General features: G+C 48.1%; 10 protein-coding genes across 10 annotated transcripts; 5 read left to right on the top strand and 5 right to left on the bottom strand.

Moving 5' to 3' along the window:
- Nucleotides 1-1,019: 1,019 nt before the first annotated feature.
- N7516_006654 (putative NADH-ubiquinone oxidoreductase 178 kDa subunit) lies at nucleotides 1,020-1,710 on the top strand (the record flags this gene model as incomplete). Its single annotated transcript, XM_057219374.1, has 3 exons — nucleotides 1,020-1,124; nucleotides 1,237-1,481; nucleotides 1,557-1,710. The coding sequence occupies 3 exons, from the start codon at nucleotides 1,020-1,022 to the stop codon at nucleotides 1,708-1,710; spliced, it is 504 nt and encodes a 167-aa protein (XP_057073465.1).
- Nucleotides 1,711-1,902: 192 nt separating this feature from the next.
- N7516_006653 (protein-histidine N-methyltransferase) lies at nucleotides 1,903-3,283 on the bottom strand (the record flags this gene model as incomplete). Its single annotated transcript, XM_057219373.1, has 3 exons — nucleotides 1,903-2,553; nucleotides 2,626-2,919; nucleotides 3,134-3,283. The coding sequence occupies 3 exons, from the start codon at nucleotides 3,281-3,283 to the stop codon at nucleotides 1,903-1,905; spliced, it is 1,095 nt and encodes a 364-aa protein (XP_057073464.1).
- Nucleotides 3,284-3,756: 473 nt separating this feature from the next.
- N7516_006652 (cystathionine gamma-lyase CYS3) lies at nucleotides 3,757-5,126 on the bottom strand (the record flags this gene model as incomplete). Its single annotated transcript, XM_057219372.1, has 5 exons — nucleotides 3,757-4,320; nucleotides 4,376-4,820; nucleotides 4,881-4,939; nucleotides 4,989-5,007; nucleotides 5,050-5,126. 5 exons carry the CDS (start codon nucleotides 5,124-5,126, stop codon nucleotides 3,757-3,759), a joined length of 1,164 nt encoding a protein of 387 aa, XP_057073463.1.
- A 730-nt stretch (nucleotides 5,127-5,856) lies between these two features.
- N7516_006651 (DNA-directed RNA polymerase III subunit RPC25) lies at nucleotides 5,857-6,751 on the bottom strand (the record flags this gene model as incomplete). Its single annotated transcript, XM_057219371.1, has 7 exons — nucleotides 5,857-5,901; nucleotides 5,951-6,128; nucleotides 6,181-6,244; nucleotides 6,297-6,383; nucleotides 6,438-6,534; nucleotides 6,590-6,688; nucleotides 6,740-6,751. 7 exons carry the CDS (start codon nucleotides 6,749-6,751, stop codon nucleotides 5,857-5,859), a joined length of 582 nt encoding a protein of 193 aa, XP_057073462.1.
- Nucleotides 6,752-7,088: 337 nt separating this feature from the next.
- N7516_006650 (CCCH zinc finger protein) lies at nucleotides 7,089-9,133 on the top strand (the record flags this gene model as incomplete). The annotated part of the gene is made up of 4 exons (XM_057219370.1): nucleotides 7,089-7,446; nucleotides 7,556-7,946; nucleotides 8,012-8,984; nucleotides 9,050-9,133. The coding sequence occupies 4 exons, from the start codon at nucleotides 7,089-7,091 to the stop codon at nucleotides 9,131-9,133; spliced, it is 1,806 nt and encodes a 601-aa protein (XP_057073461.1).
- Nucleotides 9,134-9,812: 679 nt separating this feature from the next.
- N7516_006649 (HNH endonuclease signature motif containing protein) lies at nucleotides 9,813-11,076 on the top strand (the record flags this gene model as incomplete). The annotated part of the gene is made up of 4 exons (XM_057219369.1): nucleotides 9,813-10,176; nucleotides 10,265-10,527; nucleotides 10,580-10,750; nucleotides 10,807-11,076. Coding segments are annotated over 4 exons (1,068 nt in total), but the record flags the coding sequence as incomplete, so codon positions are not given.
- A 1,230-nt stretch (nucleotides 11,077-12,306) lies between these two features.
- N7516_006648 (GPI anchored serine-threonine rich family protein) lies at nucleotides 12,307-13,098 on the top strand (the record flags this gene model as incomplete). The annotated part of the gene is made up of 2 exons (XM_057219368.1): nucleotides 12,307-12,520; nucleotides 12,578-13,098. The coding sequence occupies 2 exons, from the start codon at nucleotides 12,307-12,309 to the stop codon at nucleotides 13,096-13,098; spliced, it is 735 nt and encodes a 244-aa protein (XP_057073459.1).
- Nucleotides 13,099-15,151: 2,053 nt separating this feature from the next.
- On the top strand, nucleotides 15,152-16,351 carry N7516_006647 (uncharacterized protein; the record flags this gene model as incomplete). Its single annotated transcript, XM_057219367.1, has 3 exons — nucleotides 15,152-15,403; nucleotides 15,491-15,798; nucleotides 15,871-16,351. The coding sequence occupies 3 exons, from the start codon at nucleotides 15,152-15,154 to the stop codon at nucleotides 16,349-16,351; spliced, it is 1,041 nt and encodes a 346-aa protein (XP_057073458.1).
- Nucleotides 16,352-17,056: 705 nt separating this feature from the next.
- On the bottom strand, nucleotides 17,057-18,365 carry N7516_006646 (uncharacterized protein; the record flags this gene model as incomplete). Its single annotated transcript, XM_057219366.1, has 3 exons — nucleotides 17,057-17,839; nucleotides 17,909-18,146; nucleotides 18,208-18,365. 3 exons carry the CDS (start codon nucleotides 18,363-18,365, stop codon nucleotides 17,057-17,059), a joined length of 1,179 nt encoding a protein of 392 aa, XP_057073457.1.
- Nucleotides 18,366-19,318: 953 nt separating this feature from the next.
- Nucleotides 19,319-20,254, bottom strand: N7516_006645 (uncharacterized protein; the record flags this gene model as incomplete). Its single annotated transcript, XM_057219365.1, has 2 exons — nucleotides 19,319-19,861; nucleotides 19,922-20,254. 2 exons carry the CDS (start codon nucleotides 20,252-20,254, stop codon nucleotides 19,319-19,321), a joined length of 876 nt encoding a protein of 291 aa, XP_057073456.1.
- Between the last annotated feature and the right edge of the window lie 160 nt (nucleotides 20,255-20,414).

The raw sequence follows: 20,414 nt of genomic DNA, 5'->3' as shown, positions 1-20,414 counted from the left end.
ACGAATTCGACGTAGAGATATTTTTGGGATAAGACCAAATGACCTAGAAAATTAAAAAAGGAAAGAAAAAGCTGAAGCCGAAAGAATTTCAAAAAATATCTCTCAAAAATTAGTATCCCAACGTTGTCTGGGCACAATAGCGGACCGACCCTTAGCGTTGTTGATACCCATCCACATCTCCCAATGTGCGAGAGGGCCATCAATTAGACGCGAGAATCAGGAATTATCGAATAATTGAGGGCACAAAGACGATCCGAATCCACCCATATTCCATTCTGAACCGAAGCGAGACCAGTTGGGAGACGCCATGACATTGGGCATCAAACTGTGGGTTTGGGCGATTCAAGGCATTAGTGGGGAAACTTGACTGACATGTTCAATTGAGAGTCAGACACTAAGATGTGGGAATTAAAATGAGGCGATATATCAAAAGGATGTATCTCACCCAATTAGTGTATTTTAGCCTTGACAAATAGTGAGGCTGGTATCGGACAACACATATATTACTAGATGAGGTTTCTAACATATCAGCATATTGGACATAATATGATTGTCTTTTTGTATGCAGTACGGAGTAAGGAGTAGATCAGGCTGTACTTTAATTTTGGATTTTTATTTTTATCTGTACACTGTACATTGTGCAGAGTAGTACTAACTAATTAACTAGTTAACGACAGGCTATTGTTGTAATTATAGATAGGTCTTGCAGTGTGATACTAAATGTATCTATGCATGGGTTGACCCTCCAATCTCCAAGAGATATATGAGAACCAAGATATCGAATCTATTCTAGTTCAACAATATGATTCTATCCAAATATCATGCCATATAATAATATATAATAATATATAATAATAGATTACATATAGTAGTTAACTAGTTATCCAACACTCTGCCAGAATATAGAATGGCCCTAAACCAAATACGGACATCACGTGCCATCGACTTTCGCTTTCCACCTCGCCCTATCATCGCCCCCAAAGGGTCATCGATCATCACCAATTGCTTCCCTCCACACAATGTTCGCTGCCAGACGATCTGCTCTTTCGACGCGGCAATTGCTGCGTACTCAGCGCCGCTGGGGCTCCCACGCCGCCCACGAGCCCGTGAACGAAAGCTTCGGCGTAAGCTCCTCTTCCCCCGCCGACCGCGACCAGATCCAAGTCTGGAAGCAGGGCAAGAAAGGTCTCAATGACCCACGACCACCTGGCTAACCCTTTCATGTCCACTTAACAGCGCAGCTTCTACGTCACCTGTGGTTCCATCGTCTCCGCCCTCGCCCTCTACCGAGTTAGCAAGTCAAACAAGGAATCCGGCTCGCCCTCTTGGATCTCCAGCCTCATCGAGAAGTGGACTCCTTCCCAGGAGGTCTTCGAGCAACGCAACGCTATCCACACCGCTATCATGGAGAAGGCTGCTTCTGACCGCCACTTGCTCGGCAGTCAGGGCCCAGCCGAGGCTTTTAGCCTCAGACAGCCCGAGTATGTCATCTGGTTGCTCCGGAAATGCTTTTCTTTTCTTGTTATGCTAATTGTACTTTTTTTCCTTCTGTTTAGTATGATGAACTCCGGCTCTCCATACAACGTTTCGCCCGGTTCGCAGGCCGACCTGAGCCATGTCGTGGCTCACTACCAGCGCAAGAACCAGGATGCTGAGGAGGCTCGGGTTGCGCGGATGAAGGACGGCAAGGTTGTGTCGCTCTACGAGTAAATGGGGTTATCGTTTTTTTTCTTTGGTCGACTAGACATGTGTGGAGGAAAAATCATGTACATATACGTTGGGACTTGACGTTCAATCCAGCACCTGATAATTGGATTTTCTTTTGTTTTGCAACCTAACCTCCTAGATCCTTGCTGAATACTCGTTGGATAGAGAGATTGGATATTCATCTTATTATCGAATTCACTCTAGGGTCCCACTTGACGGTACAACCTCCAAAACTACTCTGCCCACACCCTCGGATTGAACGTTCAGTTTTTGCTGCACGTCCAGCTCATTGGCACAGACATTACCCAGAACAGCAAGGAATTCATCAACACCACCACCAACTCCGAAATAAACCTTCTTCGCCGCGACGAGAGCTCGACTTCTCGCCGACACAGCGTTCGAGCGGCGCAGCAGCACCAAAAGTGTCTCGGAAAACGCCGCCAGCGATGCGGGCGAGTAAATGGTTTCACTAGCGAGAACCAGAGTCTTGCGAGTGCTATCACCGGACGAGAAGACCAGATCCACAAACTCGGGCGACCAAGCGCCTGAAACGAAATCAACCGAAATCCCACGCTGAGCAAGATCATCTTTGAATTCTTGCACCAGCTCAGGCGTGATATCCAGCTCCTGGTCCTGGTCCGGCGCAGTTGGGACGACTGATACAGCCGTTTGGGAGCGGCTATTGTGCCATGTCAGAAGGAGATTCGGGAGGGTGACAAGACGGAGCACGTCCGAGTTGTAGTCTGCAAAAGTGAAGAGAGTCTTTCTTTGGCTCTGGCCGGGCTCGGCTTGATGGAGAAGACGGGCGAATAGCGTCAATGATGGGACTGCTGTGCCTGCGCCAAGCTGTTCATTCATATTAGCCTTCGCTCCAGGTAGATGTTGGGAAAAGCTTCTACAAGACGGATGATTACGAACCTCAATTATATGAACGTCCACCGGGCTATCGGAGGATTCATTAAGAATATCCTCGTTGAGGGAGAGCTTGGCTAGATCCAAGGCGCATTCCCAGGTTTTGAAGCCGCCTTCATAGAAATTGGGCGTGATGTCACCCTTTTCAATACCGGCAATAAGTTCTTCATTATCGTGACCTGCGCTATCTTCAGCCATGAGCTGGGTGCGAATGTCAAAGATCTCTCGACGAGCGACGGCCAGAGGCGTATCGTTGATTGCGAGCTTATTGTAGAAGATTTGAGAGGGAAGAATTGAGAGCTGTCATGTTGGTTAGTTTGGGGCTCTCTCGAACAAGTATCATGCATTTCAAAGTAGTGAATTCATGTTTCCATGTTCTTGTCGATGATAGAGGGCAGTATCTCGTATGCCAGAATTGGGACTTAGAATATACGTGCTACCTCAAAACATCCATGGCAGGGGCAATAGCATAATACGCATAATTGAAAATGAAATATTCTGCTTGATCACTTACCCATTCATTCACATCATGTTTAGCGGCTTTCACAAGCTCAGGAAGAGAATTGCCCACGGCTTGCTGGGAGGGCGCATCTGAAAAATCATTATTGATTTCCGAATCATCAATGTCGATATCATCCCCCGAGAATCCGAAGCTGAAGGCCATTTTCAATTGGATAAGATGACAGTCTCCTCTTCCAAGACACCTAATACTGTGTAGGTGGGTTGCCTGAAGTGGCCCCGATGTTGCAGATATTGAGAATTTCTCGGAATTGCAGGTTGCCGACAATTTCGTACTAGTTTGGATAAAAACAATATATTTAAATGCAAGGGCCAGCTGATTAAACAGTAAATTCGACTCCAAGGCTTTCTGTTCAGAACGCTGTGATCTGATCTCCATACAAAAAATTGCAGTGGGTGGAATGATGACTAAGCTGCTCTCTGCCTCAGGCAGAATATAAGTATAACACTTCGACTAGTTATTTTGAAAGTCCTAGGGTAGGGCAGTAATAATGGTAAATATATGATTTGGTGATTCTATAGTTCGTAATGTCATATCCGAGTGATTACAAATCGACGCTGTCTATTCTAATATTTAAATGCAAACAGAAGACATGAGCTGTAAAGACGGAGCTGGGTTTAAGCCTTCTTGGCCACAGCAGCCAGGCTGAGAGCCTGCATAACATCGGCGTGGAGGTCCACAGAGTCCTCAATACCACAGCTCATGCGCACAAGGTCATCGAAGACACCGGCGGCCTCGCGCTGTTCCTTGGGGATGCCAGCGTGGGTCATGCTGGAGGGCACCTCGCACAGACTCTCAACACCTCCGAGACTCTCGGCGAGGGTGAAAACCTTAGTAAACTTGCAGAAATCGTGTGCAGCCTGCTGACCACCCTTGATACGGAAGCTGAGCATACCACCGCCCATACCATCACGGTGCTGCTTGAGGGCAATAGCACGGTGGGGGTGGGAGTCAATTCCGGGGTAGTTGACGGAAATGACGTGAGGAGAGGACTCAAGGGCCTTGGCGATGACAGTAGCGTTCTTGGAGGCCTCGCGCGCGCGCAGGTGCAGGGTCTTCAGACCGCGGTGAGCGAGCCAGCAGTCGAATGCAGAGGGGACGGCACCGATGGCGTTCTGGAGGAAGCCAAGGCGCTCCTTGAGGGCCTCGGAGCTGAAAGCAGCCACGCCCATCAGGACATCCTAAAGTTGAGTTAGCTAAATCCTGCTAAAATCTAGATTGATAGTAAGAACTCACGGAGTGGCCATTAATGTACTTGGTCACGGAGTGAACGACAAGATCGGCACCGTGGTCCAATGGGTTCTGGACGTAGGGGCTCATGAAAGTGTTATCGACAACGACCTGGATACCGTGCTGGTGGGCAATGTTGGAAACAGCCCGGATATCCACCAAACCAAGAGTCGGGTTGGAGGGGGTCTCAATCCAAATGAGCTTAGTCTCGGGGCGGATCAATTGCTCCACATCCACCTCAATAGAGGGGGTGAAGGTGACCTGGACACCGTGCGCCGAAGCAACCTTGGTGAAGTATCGGTGGGTACCACCGTAAACATCGGAAACCGAGACGACGTGCGAGCCAGCAGCAAGGGATTGGAGGATATTGGCAGTAGCGGCAGAGCCGGAAGAGAAGGCAAGAGCGTACTTGGCGTGCTCGAGAGCGGCAACGGCTTGCTCGAAGTTATCACTGCGGGGGATTTTGTTAGTCCGCCTGATCGATGTCCAACTTCTGGACTAATAAACTAACCGGTTGGGGTTGGAGCTTCGTGTGTACTCGTACAGACCAACGGGATTTCCGACGCTGGTCTGGGCATATGTGGTCGACAGAGAAATCTAGTCAAGGCATTGTTAGTACCGTCTTTGTATTATTATCCCTATATTGATAAGCTTACCGGAGCAATAACAGCGCCGGTCACCGGGTCATGGGGGAGCCAGCGTGGACAGCCAGTGTCCCAAAGCCGCGGTCAGTGTGTCCGTTTTCCGTGGAGCCCATTGTGTATAGAGAGAAGATGATTGTAGGGCAATTGAGAGAGGCGAGGGGTAGACTATATGTTTATCGATAAGATGAGATCACCGCTTCTTTGTATGACTTGATTGTCTGAAACCGGAATGAGACTCGGATTGCGAATCTGATTGATAATCAAGGGAGATGACGAAAAACAGTTTCAATGTCTGCTTTTGGATGTTTTTGTGCTCCAAAATTCAACCGAAAAAAAGAAAATTTCGTCAAGAGAATCTTTTACATACAATCAACCTCTGGGGCGCAGATGACGATGGATCGCGCGATTGCGACTGGACGAGAGACCAACGGAGCTCCACCGGCAGTCGGCAATTCTGCTCGGAGAATCATTGGGACACTCCGATGACTCGGAGTATCGGAGTGTTCGGAACTTGCCGCGTTGTAGATCTCCTAATTTGTGATACTATATAGTTAGTTATACACTTCGCTTTAGACCTCGTGTCTTATGTCCGCTATATTTCGAGGAAAAGGGTAGATGCGGGGGTTTATTTACACTGGATTTAGATTAGTTCGTTGCTTAGGTTTCTCCTATTGAGCAGTTTACAACATGGTCACTCAATTATCTCTATATTCATTGGCATTGATTCGTATGGGTATCTGGTCTGACTCTAAAAGAAATTGTATCGGCGCTGAGAACGGGCCATGATAGGCGAACAAGAAGACAGTCTAATGGGACATCAAATGGCAGTATGTCGGCAGCAGCCTACCACCAAGTGATGGGTCCAGTTCCACCCATTTGCATCGAGCCCTAGAAGATGGTCAGTGAAAGCTAACAAGATCAATATAGAGAGACCAACAAGAATAGAATACGGAGGGCGCCTCTCCTGCGGAGTTTCATCTGCAACATCTGGTGCATTGGGGATTTGGTCGTGCCACTCTTCTGACTCAACTCGGAATCGTACAACTTCTCCTACATCGAAGAAGAATTCTGTTCCCCCTTCACTTTCCCAGATCCATACCTGCTCAGCATAGTCACTGCAAGAGAAATTAGCATTTCGGATTTGACATGAGGCGAGGACCAGCTCACAATCGGGACTTTTCCATCAGCATTTGGGGAGGGATCAGAATGTCATTGAAGAATTCAAGGCCAACTGGAATTGGTTAGCTTTTGACATGTACTGAGTTTTCATATTGGGGACGCACTCTTGATTCCGTGTTCTGTGCCACTAGCAATCTTCCCCAGCATGATCTCCCCTTTGAAGGGTCGGAAAACAATCATGCGGAATTTTACTGTATAATGGTCAGTAAAGATCTTAGACTCAAGAAAGGGCTGTGATCATCTACCGTTGACATTAACCAAGCCGGTTCCGTGGCCAATGAGACCATCAGAAGATTCAAGTAGGTCATAGAAGCTGATGCAAAGGCCGATTTTTTGAATGACCTGAAGGGCAGAATAAGCATTAAGAACGCGAAAGGAAGAAGTTTGAATAGCGCACTTTATTGGCGTATTTAGCATTGATGTTGTCTTCAAGTGCAACTGCACTGAACTTGGAGAAATCCTCGGGCGAGATCTGAATCAAGTCCGATATGGTGGTCTGGTAGCGTTAGAAAAAGTTTTTTTTTATATATGGCTGTTTTAAACTCACTAGGATAAACATGGCGACAGTAGGGAAGGTGCAACCAGGAAAGTGATCTGACTAGAGGTGCAAATATCTTTTTCCTGTTCTACCATTGTCAATGAAGCAACCAAAAACCCTTTTGAGATTCTTCGTGCTCCGCCTAGAATCCCGCCGGCACGTGACCACGGAACGGAAGCTTTCAATCTCAACCTTTTGACTTCGGTAATACGCTAAGTTCACGAGATTATTCTTGTGTTTCTGCTGGAGTCTCCAGCAAAGCCAAAAGCTCTCACCATGAGCTCACAGGGGTTTTCTTTCCCGCCTCCCCCGCCTCCACCACCGACAACTAACCAGGCGCCGGCTCACCCGACTCAACATGGACAGAACCGGGGTGGACGCGGTGGACATGGCGGAGGTCAGAGGGCACGGGGAAGAGGACAGGGCAACCGAGGCCGAGGAGGAAACCATACAGAAAGTGGACGAGCGCCGTCATATCTTCCCCCTACAGGTTTCAACTACGCGCAACCAATGTATGGCGGATACCCTCAACCTCTTCCCACAGCACCTTATATGCCTCCCCAACCCTACCATCATGGACAAACGCCAGCCTTTCAGAATCCTCCAAATCTACCCCTATTCCCATCCCATCAATATCCCCAGTCGGCATCTGCGGGTAACTATCAACACTACAATACGCCCAACCTTTCCACACCTTACCCTCCCGCAACTCCGACGTACATGCAAGGCTTACCAGCACCTCCGCATGGCCATCAACCAAACAATCAAGCAATTGTGCCCCCGTGCAATGGCGCAATGAGATACAAGGTGCGGCACCATACGCAGGGGCTCAACCGGGGCAAGCACGAGGGCCACGACCTCATGCGCAAGGCAATCAGGGTCCGAAACCCAAGCATAATCAGAAGCGGGACCACTCATCCGCATTCAACAAACCTCAATCAACTGTACCTCGAACTCCAGCGGCGCCTGCCGTCCCAAGCTTCGGCAACCCTCTGCCCTCGAAGCCACCACCCGCCGCAGACTCCACGCCCAACAGAAAGGCAAAGAAGAGAAAAAGGAAGCACAACCAACTTGGACTGACCCCTAATACCGAGGACCACGAGTCAAGCGAGGAAGAGGCTGATGAAGACGAAGAATCGAAGCTGGCGCAAGGTGGATCTGACGCAACACCAATTCAGGTCTCATACAAAGGAAAAACGGCTACGTTGCAAACCCCGTCCGATATTGCCGCTTGGATTGCAGAGCGGAAGAAGAACTTCCCCACTCAAGCTCGGATTGAAGCAAAAAGAAGTTGATGGAGGAGGCAAAGGCAGCTCGCGAGGCAACCCGTCAACAAAAGCAAAAAGAGCAGCAAGAAAAGCGCAAAGAGATTATACAAAAGCAAAACGAACACAAGACAGATCCCACTGCAGATGCAACTACAAACGCGCAGCGCAGGGAGAAGATTCGGCGCAACCTTGAACGAGAGGAGAAACGAATTCAAAAGGCTATGGCCGAGACCGAGGCTGCTCGTCTCCGAATGGAAGCTCTACAGAGGGAGGCATTGAGTCTAAATGCAGAGGATACGGGTACCACACCCTGGCGCCAAGGCCTTGCCCCGGCCCCAATTATCAAAACTGAACCTGCAAGCGCGATGCCAGACTCAGAGCCAGCCCTCAACACCGAACCTGAAGATGCGGTACAGGAGCCAGCCATTAAGACCGAACCCGAAGATGCGGTACAGGAGCCAGCCATTAAGACTGAACCCGAAACTACGGTGCTGGAGGCAACAGTAAACGCCGAGCGTCATGGCCCAGTTCCAGAGCCGGCTCAATCAGCCGTCCCCGCTTCCCACGCGACAGAGTCGCAGGGAGATCCTGAGGTCTTACCCGAGTCCTCCACCCTCGAGCACACAATCAAGACTGAACACCCCACCGACCATGGCTTGGATGGCATGGATCTCGCATCTGATCATGGAGCCAGTGATTGGACCTCCTCGAGTGCTTCTGGCTCAGATTCCGACTCCGACTCTGGCAGTGATGACTCCGCACCAGAGCAAGCCACTTCACGTCGCACGGGACCAGAGCGAGTGCCGCCCCCACCCCGCGAAGGCAAAAAGTCTGTTTGCCGTTATTTTGCACGTAATGGGCACTGTAACCGTGGCGACCAGTGTAAATTCCTTCATGAAAATGACTCTGAACGAACCTCGAAGGCGAAAGCAAAGCCTAATGAAAAGAAGGAGAAAGAGACGAAACGCAAGGGACTTTATCAAGCTGTGAGCGCCCCCGTTTTATTGATTTTGCGGCTCGTATTGAAAATTGTACTGACATGGATTATTAGTTGCTGGACCGACAAAGGCAAGACGATGACCGCCGGGCAATGGAAGTGATCACCTGCCTAGGTCAGAACAATATGTTGGATTGAGAAGGACTTCCAAAGGTAGCTCCCACATGATACCCCAATGAATTAGTGTCAGAACTGGAGTCAGAACTGGACGAACTACGAAACATTCATACGTGGCTGTATGTACCGGATTTTAGGCCACGGTCGCGAATTTCCCGATCGGGGTGCCGCCGCTTTATGAGAGCGCTTAGGCTCCTGCTCACTGAGTATTTCACAGCACAGGTGATCACTGTGAGCACTTAGGGTATGCTCAGTGAGTGCTCAGGTTTACTCAGTGAACACTTAGGGTATGTGACAGAAATCTGGCTGTATGAAATGTATTGTTGGTACTCGAAGTCACATGATGTAATATACCAGGTTTCAACAATGTAATTCAAAAAGTATTTGACAACATTTGAATTATCATTAGACCGGAGTAAGATATTTAATATAAGCAAATCTTCATTCTTTACACTGAAGTACGCCAAGAGTCAAACTAATTACAATACAGTCTTAAAAGAAAAAGTAGCAAATTGTGCTTTGGGTTCAGGCCGACCAAAGCGGCAAGCATCAAGTTTCCTAATATAGGTAAATCCGATGCCGCTATAATGCCCTACGGAACGTCCAATGTGGCACCGGGTGGGGCCCCGGGGCCGATAGTCTGATCGACAAGCATTCACAGCCTATAGGTCTACGAGTATATCGCAGCCTACCACCTTCTATGGCGAGCAAACGCCCTCGTTCGGATTCCCCAGAGGCATCCTCCTCTCGCCCCCGCCGCAAGGTCACGGAGCCAGACCCGCCTCCCCTAGTCCCGTATGAGGATTCAATCTTCTCGGTCCAAATAGATGTGTCGGAATCCACGCGTGCAGCAAATCTAGCCGCAATGCTTGATCGTATTGATCGGTACACCACAAGTGCGGAAAGACCCCACGATGAAATCCTCCAAGCATCCCTTAGAAATTTCCTCGAGATGTTGCCACCAGATGGATGCGCCGAGCTCTTGAAGGACATCGATAGCAAGCCGGGAGACGAAGGCCTATATGAGGTTTTCAGTAACCTCTACACCGGCCTGAGATCCCGGAGTAAGTTATGATCCCTGACTCAGTCTTGAAAAAAAAAATAATAAAAAAAAAAAAAAAAAATGATGAACTTATGAATCGGACTACTTAGTGATGTCGCGCTCAAAGCCTCCCTCGATTACCCCATCTCCGAACCCAAAGCGGGGCGATAATGCCGAAGATAAGCCAATCAGCCGCGACCGAAAGTTCAAAACAGCCTTGCTAGCGAGAGATGGATACAAGTGTGCCGTGACTGGTCATTTTGACCAAGGCCGATATGAAGAACTTGGTTTGGATTCGCCCGATCTTAATCCTACGGATACACAAGGGGCTTATATAATTCCATCCTCATATGGATTTTGGAATTCAAGCCAGGTAAGATAACTTTCTCTCTAAGGTAGTTGATATGAATGCTAGTTTTAAATAGAGCCCACCTCCCGATATGGTTACTGCTTGGGAAGTTTTGTACCGGTGCTTTCCAGCACTCCGACGCCTAAGATTCAACTGGGAAGATATCAACAACCTTGAGAATGGAATCACCATGGCTGAATGGATCCATTCAAGGTTTGGAAGATTTCGCCTTGCTTTTAAAGCAACGGTTAGCTATTTATACCTTTCAAAACAAGTGGCTAGGTACTGAATAAGAGGATACAGGAAGTCCCCGATCAATATGATGTTGAGATATTTGGATCGATCGGCAATGCGTATCGCAATATGATTCACGATCGGATCACTTTCACAAACCACGACTCAGCAAAGGACCATAAGCTTCCCAGTCCAATCATACTGGAGTGCCATTACATTCTAGCAAAAATTCTTAATGCTTCCGGTATGGCCGAGGCATTCGAACATGATTTTGATAGATGGGAGGCCGTAAAGGAATCAGTCCATAGCCTCCGCGAAGACGGGAAGACGGATATTGGCAGTATCTTAGAATTATCATTTTTGTGCGATGATATTGCTCGATAGGGGGATTACAGTGAGCTGAATTCTTATATTGTATGGTTTTGAAGATACATAGCTATTCGTGACAGCAAATTAAGGAGCAAGCTCAATTTCAAGTTAATAAGGAATCTTTACAGCACTTGCTAATGTTGGAAGGGGGATAGTTTACTAGATTGAAATCGAGTTACGAATATTAGCTTGTAGGATATAACATAACTAACTAGATAGAAGATTTAGTTAAATTTATAAAACCCCTAAAAAATATATAACTAGACTACCTAGGTAGATTCCTGACCTTAGTCAGGAATTACTATGCGTGCTCAGTTTTACTCAGTGAGCAAAAAGCGGCTAGGGGTGAGCACTAAAGTGGAAAGGGAAAGCCATGTCGCGCGGCCTAAAATCCGGTGTATATGCAAGGTCATAGCTTGGAGGCGTAGGGGGTGCTGGGGGGAAGGGGGGGCTCTGGCCTGATTTCCAACTTGTACGAATAACCGAACCTCAATCGCGTGGCTCCGATAGTACGCGACAAAGAGGGGAAAAAAAAGAGTAAATACATGTTCAAGCATATACAAAGTAACTAGTTAGTTAACCAATTACTTTTTTAGCCCCAAATAATCCTTTCGGACAATAATAAGATTTAAAATTACTTACCCAAACGGTAAAATCTCGGCTTTTCTCTCAAAGAGCAAGTTATGTCCGGAGTCGAAGTGACTATAGCCGACTGAAGTGGATATAGTCATTTAAGGTCACATCCAGGTCAAACCAGTCAAAGGAGGCCATTCTCTGCCAAGCGAGTCAACGATGCCCGTTAGTGGTCCAAAGAACTCGTGGGTCACCGCCACGCTTTCGACTTGGCCCTTTTTCTTTTTTTTTTCTTTCGGGCCCTCGCGGTCCCTCTTTGGGTTGTAGAATGGCCAATCACTCGCCTTGCTTCCTTTGTATTTGTTTTTCCTCGTCCATTTGACTCTGCCGGGCTGTGCCTAGCTCCTTTATCCATGGGGGCACATGCCCTCTTAATTATAAAGTGAACAACTAAAGAGATCCCGGATGTCCGGCCTTTTCCCAGTTTTGTCTCTTACACGCCTTCCACTCCTTTTGAGGCTTTTGTGATTTCACTCTTTTAATCTGAATCCTCTCACTTGGACATTCTATCGTTATTCCTCACCGTATAGTTATATATAATATACATATACACATATATTCGCCATAATGCGCTTCTTTACCTCCCTCGCTGTCGCCGCCATGGCCGCCGTTGTCTCAGCAAACAGCAAGGCTAACCCCTTCAGCATTCCCACCGATGGCTACACTTTCACCACTGGCGAGTCTACTGCTCTGAAATGGGAGCCTACCACCACCGGCACTGTTAGCTTGATCCTGCAGTGGGGAGCCGTCCTCAGCGGTACCTCTGGCACTACCATTGCCTGTAAGCGATATATCTGAATGACTCAATATTCCCCCGATAAGATACTAACTGTCCCAGCCAACCTCGCCAACGACGGTAGCTACACATGGACTGTGCCTTCCAAGCTGGCCGCCCAGCCCGACTACACTATTAAGATCGTTTCGGACGATGATACCAACGACTTCAACTACATTGGCCGTTTCACCGTCGAAGGCTCCACCGTCTCTGTCTCGTCTTCCAGTGCCAGCTCGACCGCCACTTCTACTTCTACTGAGTCATCATCTACCGAGTCCTCTACCGAGTCTTCTACTTCGGCCACTGGTACCAGCACCGGCACCAGCACCTCGGAGACCTCGGCCTCGAGCTCTTCGGCCACCATCACCGGCTCCACCACCATGACCACTGCTTCCAGCACTGTCGCTAGCACCTCCGCCTCTGCTACCTCTACCTCCGCGAGCTCCAGCTCTGCCGAGTCCACCTCGGCCAGCGCCAGCTCCTCGGCCGCTTCCCAGAGCGCCGTGCCCACCACCAACGCTGGTATCGCCAACCGTGTCTCCGGTGGCATGCTTGCCATCGTTGCCGGTGCTCTGATGCTGTAAATTTACTGTGCATACAGATGTTGTCACTGACGAGATTTTCCAAAGTCACATTGACATGCTTTATTGATATACATATTTTGTTTTTTTTTTCTCTTTGTTTCTCTGATTGGCTGTATCTTGAAACAGCCAATTAAATTTGTGTTGTTGCCTGTCCCTTTTTTCGGGGGTGCAGCTGTACAAAACATCCCTCTTTTGACTACGGTCGGCATTGTGGTTTTATTATTTGATTCTTATACTATTTGTGTGTCCAACGTTAATGACTGTATACTCCCTACAATCTAATTCCTATAATTTTGTACCTTTGTTTAATTTCATATATTAATTCGAACAAATCTGTGAAAATTGACAGTGGGGAGATAATTAATTAATTTGGATCGTCCCGCACCCACTATAATTGTAGTTTAATCTCGCTAAGGTATTGCCCTCAAAAGGTCCTTAAATACAAAATCTCTTACATTAAGTGACTATGGGGTAGTCTGGGACTATTGCACTGTCCAGAGAATGAGTGTTATTTATTCTGACTACAACATAAATGCCAGGATATCATATCAGTAAGGGGCCTCTCACTAAAGTTCTACTCCATACGAAGTACTCCATAAGATAAATAATGATCGACCGGTGGAGAAGGCCTTAAGTCTTGGAAACACCAAGCAAATTTCCCTGTCTAGTAAGGATTCTCTCTTCTCCACAACATTCGAGGGATGAGGGGATTTGACGTCTGATAAGTACGGAGTACAATTTCGAGAGATTCCAGTCTGATTGTTTTTTTTTGTTTTTTGTTTCTTGTTTTTCGACTAGTTTGGACTAGTAACAACTTTGATTCTGGAATTTCGACTGTATTTTCCTAATTTTGGGATTTTACTTATATTATAGTCCCTCGATCCCCGCGTCTATCTCGATTATGGGAATGCGAGCCCGTATACGACCTACTTGCAAGGTTCACTACATGACATGAACACCCTATAACTAACTATGCATGTACCTCCATAGCAACATAAAACTCCATACTCAGACATAGTCATTATGACAAGTCTTGGCTTGTCCGACTTGGCCCTGTGCCTAACTCGTGACCATACACACATGCACCAGGTGCCAGGTCCTCTCTACGATGAAATCTCAATCTGTTGACCGACTTGACGTTTCAGTCTCCGTGGACGATATCATTTCTATCTGGACTACCATAATCATGTGTTTCCAAGATTTAGAGGGTCGACTCCGTACTTTCTAGGATTCGACCTATGTATGCTAGGCACCCGAGCTATGAAAACCCAACCCTGGCATAATCAACCATCAATCCAATGCATGTCTGTTGACACACCGCATGAACAACATGGGAGCCCCCCAAAGCAAAAATAAACACCGCGCTCATGTCCAGGTTTAATAATAGCTACCCTGATACCGTCATCAAAAAGCTCAATTCCAAGCAAGGGTCTGCACAAATCTATGATCGCAGGAACACTCCACTCCACCTCGTGTCTGCAGAGGAAAGCAAGACTCCTAGCTTAATGCAGGGCTTTGCTGGAAATCCCAAAACATACAGTCCCATTCAGTTAATCCATAGGGCGGATTCTGGATCTGATCTCTGATCTATCAATCGCGAATGCCCTTCACCAAAGAAAATGTGATTGCCTATATGCAATCGATGCAGAAGACATGCAGAAACTGGGGTCTTCGTCATCCACTTTCCTTTGAAATGTGAATGGCTCAGCTTACTCTTTTGTGTCACATTAGTACGCTATACCATCGGTCATTGGTTGGTTGCTGAGAACGATGACATGACAGCTGGGTTTACAATGATTGAACCCCTAGCTTGCAGCAGGGCCCATTGATGGGCCCGAGGATCCGAGATCCCATGAAGAGATTTCCTTTCGAACGAATCTGGGCTGTGCTGCATAATTCGCTTCTTATAAAGGTGCTGTTGCATCCTCCCCAGGGATAGAGTGTTTATTGCTTGCTCAGTAGTGCCATTGAAAGCTCAAGTCAGAGCAGAGACCCATTTTTTTCAGATATATCAATTTTGGTCAAGTCTTATCCAACGAGCACAGGATCCACTATGTTATCCAAATTCCTTCTTGCGTCGGCTGCGACCGTCGTGGCGCTCTCTGGCCTGGCCACTGCCCAGACAAACATCACCGAGAAAGACTGCGCCTCCACATCCGAGTACTCAAAGTGCAACAGGGATGTCGCAGACAAGTGGAGCTCCTGCATCCGAGGCTGTAACGGCAATGGCAACTGTGCCGTGGACTGTGGCTGCAACTCCCACCAACAGTATATCAATTGCATGGCGGAGTCATGCTGGAACCAGGTATGAATTTTATATACGCCTTTTATTTCAACGGATACCCAATTCATGACGATCATAAACCCATGCTAACAATATTCTGCTTGCCAGGTCTACTCCTGCAAATACCAGCTCTTCGTGCAGCAGTACTTCGCCGTCTGCCCCAGCGCCAAAGAGCCAATCCCCTTCTGGCCACCTCCAGACAACGCGCCAAACCGCTGCTCCTGCGATCTAGCCAAGGTCACGCGAACAACTCTATCGTCGCGTAACCAGCAGATCAAATGTATGCGCGATGTCACCGACAAGGTCACTGGAGACATCGGCAACATCCCAGACCTGTCGAACCTAAACAACGGTCTTGACATTGCCAACCGTGCCTCGGACTGTGCCTGCTGTGGAGCCAGCGCTGGTATATCCGCGTAAGTGAAGCATATCAAACCGCAATCTTTTTTTTCTTTTTGGAAAAAGCACTAACTAACCCCGACCCGTAGATCCTGGGATGTCTGCCCCCACACCGAACCCACACTCGCCGGCGCGGACATGTGGGGAGTCTTCTTCCCCTCCGATCTACCCAATCTATACACCTCCCTCCCGAATTGGGCGTGGTCGTCATGCGACTCGACGCTCCAGGATACGAAGTGCAAGGACCTTGGTTTCACAGACACAGACAAGTTCTACAAGCCCGGCGATTTCCCTAATAACGGCACTTCGACCCTATACGAAGTTGGCGGTACGCTCACGGTGCCTCCTAGCGGTACTGTTCTCACTTGGTCGCAGGCCTCCAGTACTTATACCGTTACTGCCACTGGGTATGACCGCAAGGCTGTTGCTAGTCAGAGTGAGTACCGTGCTACGGCTACAGGTACTGATGAGGCGTTTGCGACCCAGACTGCTTTTAATGGTGCTGGGGCTGTGAGGAATGGTGGCCTCGGCGCTCTCGTCGCTGGTGCTTTTGCTGTTGTTATGTTGTAGTTAACTTGGTGGTTGAATACAAGTAACTAAACGTCGACTGTGCTGGCAGGTGGAGGGGATGGAAAATTGATATGTTTCTATGGTATTTCATGATGTGATATGACCGGGTTATGGGATTGTGTGTGGCGTTGACGATTTATATGTTGCATGTCTACTTTGGACTAACTGTTATGGGGAGGTACTCTTGGAATGGATAGACTACCCAAATGACGAATAATTCGATGCACAGGTTGCTTGTTTATGTCTTAGGCCTCTATAGTACTCGACTTAGACATATCATTCTATCAGTTGCCCACTTTTTGGCCATTTTTCCATCCCTTGCCGTCAATATATTTCGGGTGTTAGAAGTCTGGATACACGAATGCCCAATTCAAGTTCGCACACCCCCAGTGTTGCTGGTACTACTGGAAGTGCTTGGATTATGGTCTGCTGACTAGTAATGAATGACTACGACATTTTGCGAATGCGACCAATTTGGAGGGAAAAGAACGATGCTCTTCTGCATTGTATTATGCAGAGCAGCTATAAAATTACATTAAAAAAAGTCCCCGAAACCGCCCAGAACAACGCCAGTTACTCCACAGACATCGGTATCAAATGTTGGAATCATAGCCCGCTAGACAATGCACGGACACCGTGATCAGTGTCCTGTAGGACGACAAGAAAAGCATAAAATCTAAAAAAGCAAAGCAAGAGACGAAACAATCACGCAACCCACGACGGGACAACCCGCTTCAGGAACTTCATGAACTTCCAGAACCCAACCGCGTACTCCTCATTCCCGTGTGGGTCCACGACCCGCTCAGGGAATGCAATGCCGGCACCGAACAGTCCGGGGATAACAGATGAACGGCCGGGCTCGTGGAAAGTGCCACTATCATGATCGAAGCTCATGAGAAGAGGCGCACCATTCTTCGAGAGCTCAGGGAGCGACGCACGGGTATACCCAACCGCCTGGACAAGATAGTCACATGCGGGCAAGTACTTGTGGTACTGGGCAGACTCGATCTCCTGGCCACCGGCGCAGTCAATCTTGGTCAGCACCTGGCCAGCGCGCGAAGTAGCAAGCTTCTCATCTTCGAGCTCGGAGCGAGCAAAGTCCGCAGCCAAGCCCTTCAGACCGGTGTTATCGCGCAGTACCCAGCCATCCTTGTACTCTGCGTAGCGAAGGGGGTGGCGGGTGAACCACGTAATGCGGAGCAGAGGGTGGGAGGTTTGGGCGAGCTTGGTGAGGTTTAGGATGGCGAGAATGGCGCTGTGGGATGCGCCGACGATGGCGACGGAGATAGGTTTGTCTGAGGGGATTGTCTTTGCTAGCTCGGTGGGCTTGAGCACAACGTCGAGGTCCAAGCGCTGGATGGCCAGTCCCGGGACGGGAATGGGGGCTGCTGTGGGGAATGAGCCTGTGCAGAGGATCAGGCGGGTAGTCTCAAAGGTCTCAAGATCTTCGCTTGAATTCCGTTTGATGGAAATGGTCCAGTCGGAGGTCTGCATTATCATGCCATAATTAGTCTTCGTACGTGATAAAAGAAGTAGATGTGTAATAATATCACTGACCGTTTCGTTCAGGTTGGCTGATTTGACAAAGCCGTGGCATGCATATACTTCCTCCATCTTCATCAGACCATCTGTCAGGCCACGAACCATATCCGCTGCAAAACCAAGGGTGCAAGTAGATTCTTGGTCAAGTTTGGCCAATTTGGTGAATGCATTAGGTGATTTGGTGTTATCGATCACTTTCTGGAAAGGTTGTGTGGCTTTTGCGAATGCTTGGAATAATGAAACCTTGGTGTTGCTGGAGGTACCTCGTTAGTATCTTGCAGCTTATGTTTACTTATGAAGGATCAGGTACACACCTGGGAACTTCACGGTACTTGCTGTGGACTCTCCCGGCCTCAAAAGAAGGATCAATCCATGTGATTGCACCCAACTGGCGCTCCAACAAGTTTCCCATGACGGCAACTCCAGCTGGACCGGCTCCTACGACGACCGCTGCGCATTTCCGAGTAGCCATATTGTGGTGATTAGAATATGGGAGTAAAAATAGGAAAGTAACGATAGGAACAATTGGGAAATTGTAGAATGAGAAAGAGTTGTAAACCGGTGTTTATTTGAGTAAGTAAATAAATAGAATCACAATAGATATCGCGACGGGGTTTGTGACGGGGTTTAAAAAGGGGGCTAAGAACCCAGGAACGACATCATCGGCGATGGAATGCGTACAGGTACGTAGTGTTTGGATCGCGAGTACCTTCATGCAGATAACGCAACCAACGTCCAGTCAGGACATCGCTATAGAGCGGAAACCTTCATTATTGTTTAGGCAAAGGTTTCCTTCAATATCCCATGACACATGTGTAGCTCTCGGACGAGATGGGTCGGCGTTCTATCGACATGTGTTGGCCAATGCATCCTGGCTATTTCACAGTTGGCGGAGGTTTTAGACGGCGACCTATTCGGTGACTCATTCGGGGACTTTCAATCGGCGACTGAGACCCACTGTGCGCTTCCCGTCGGCACGATTCATATTAATATGTGAGGAGGTACTCATGGGATAAACACCATTTTCATGGCATTTGTGAGAATATTGTAAGTCCATGGTTGGCCTGCATGATGACTGGCATCAGGGGGGGTTAAAGAAAAAACAACCTGTAAAGCAGTTTGAGGAGACCGTTGGCTTTATATTGTGTTGTTTAGGCGTCGATCGGGCAGTCTTGGCAGAATGGCGTGATTGATTTTGGGCTTCAAAGCCAATCAGCGCTTAGCAAGTATATGTTGTAGGTATGGTCTGTTGTACGGAGTATGGAGTCTACTACTCCGTATAGATCTGAAAGATAAGATGTGGTATAACATATTCTTCTGACAGGTCATTTAGTACTCGTATAGCTCGAAACCCCAATCCAATACCAGACAAATGTCCATATCCACAGGTCTGTTGTAGTTGTTCTTGGTCCAACTGCTGTTCCTTCATACAACCCAGTATATCCTCACACTTGCTCGATAAACGTTATTTGACCAACCAAGAAATCTTGCCCGGGCCCAAACGGCAATCGAATCGCCAACCTCCAACTCACGCACTCCATGTCCATCAAGAGTAAGCCGACCACGACCCAAATTCTTCTCAATCTCAAATGCCTCGGGAGAGTCTGCCTGGATATCATCTCGATAGTCCCAAACAATTTTATTGTGCTGCATATCGCTCACGTGGGCTCCATTAACTTGTAATTTGTTGTCACGGGGCAACAGCAGCGCATCCGCCTCGGTATAGTGTTTTCGGACTTGTCCACGCTCATTGTCGAGAATCTCTTGCTCGGTTCCATTGACATACATGTTCCTTGTATGGGCGCCGTGGATAACTTCGACGTCAAACCAAGTGTATGAAAACTTATACATGTTGTCACGGCGTCGCCCACCGCCTTGGTCGTGGGATGAGATATTGAAGACTATCTTGCGACAGGGATGTGCCCCGCGATGGGGTAAGGGGGTAGGACTCGGTTCTTGCCCTAAGCTCTAACAGAAACGGACCATCAGCACGGGTTTACCAACTAACTGCAGAACAGATATATATACATTCCGATCATAGCAGAGAGGAACTGTTTTTAGCAGAACTTGATCACGGTCTTTTTGAATGATCCGCCGAGTTTGCATTTTTCGCTCTATCGAAGGCCAATATTCCGCAGCATCGACGATCATATCGATAAGCTCCTCTGGAAGACCGCGTGGGAGCTTCCACTGCAACAAATGCCGAACATTGAGTACATCCACTAAGGTGGGATTGAACTCTTGAGGTTCTGGATCTGGAATACACTCATCCGACCCATCGGAATCTGTGCCGTTCGTATTTGCAGAGGGTCGGCCATGGGACCGGTGCAGGTTTCCTGGGCGAGCTCCGAAAGGTAACATGATGGTAGTAACGAGATTTATTAGGTGCTGACTTGAAAAAGGGTTCGTGACACCTGGACACGTGTAGACGTCACCGTTGGACTTTGCGGTGAAGTTGGATGATTCGGTTTAGGCAATGGCGCCACCACACATACAACCAGTCAAATACGATCTTTACAAA

Source organism: Penicillium verrucosum (assembly GCF_028828655.1).
Source record: "Penicillium verrucosum strain IBT 35672 chromosome Unknown utg000002l_segment0_segment0, whole genome shotgun sequence".
Lineage (NCBI taxonomy): Eukaryota > Fungi > Ascomycota > Eurotiomycetes > Eurotiales > Aspergillaceae > Penicillium > Penicillium verrucosum.
This window is presented reverse-complemented; position numbering and strand designations above follow the sequence as displayed.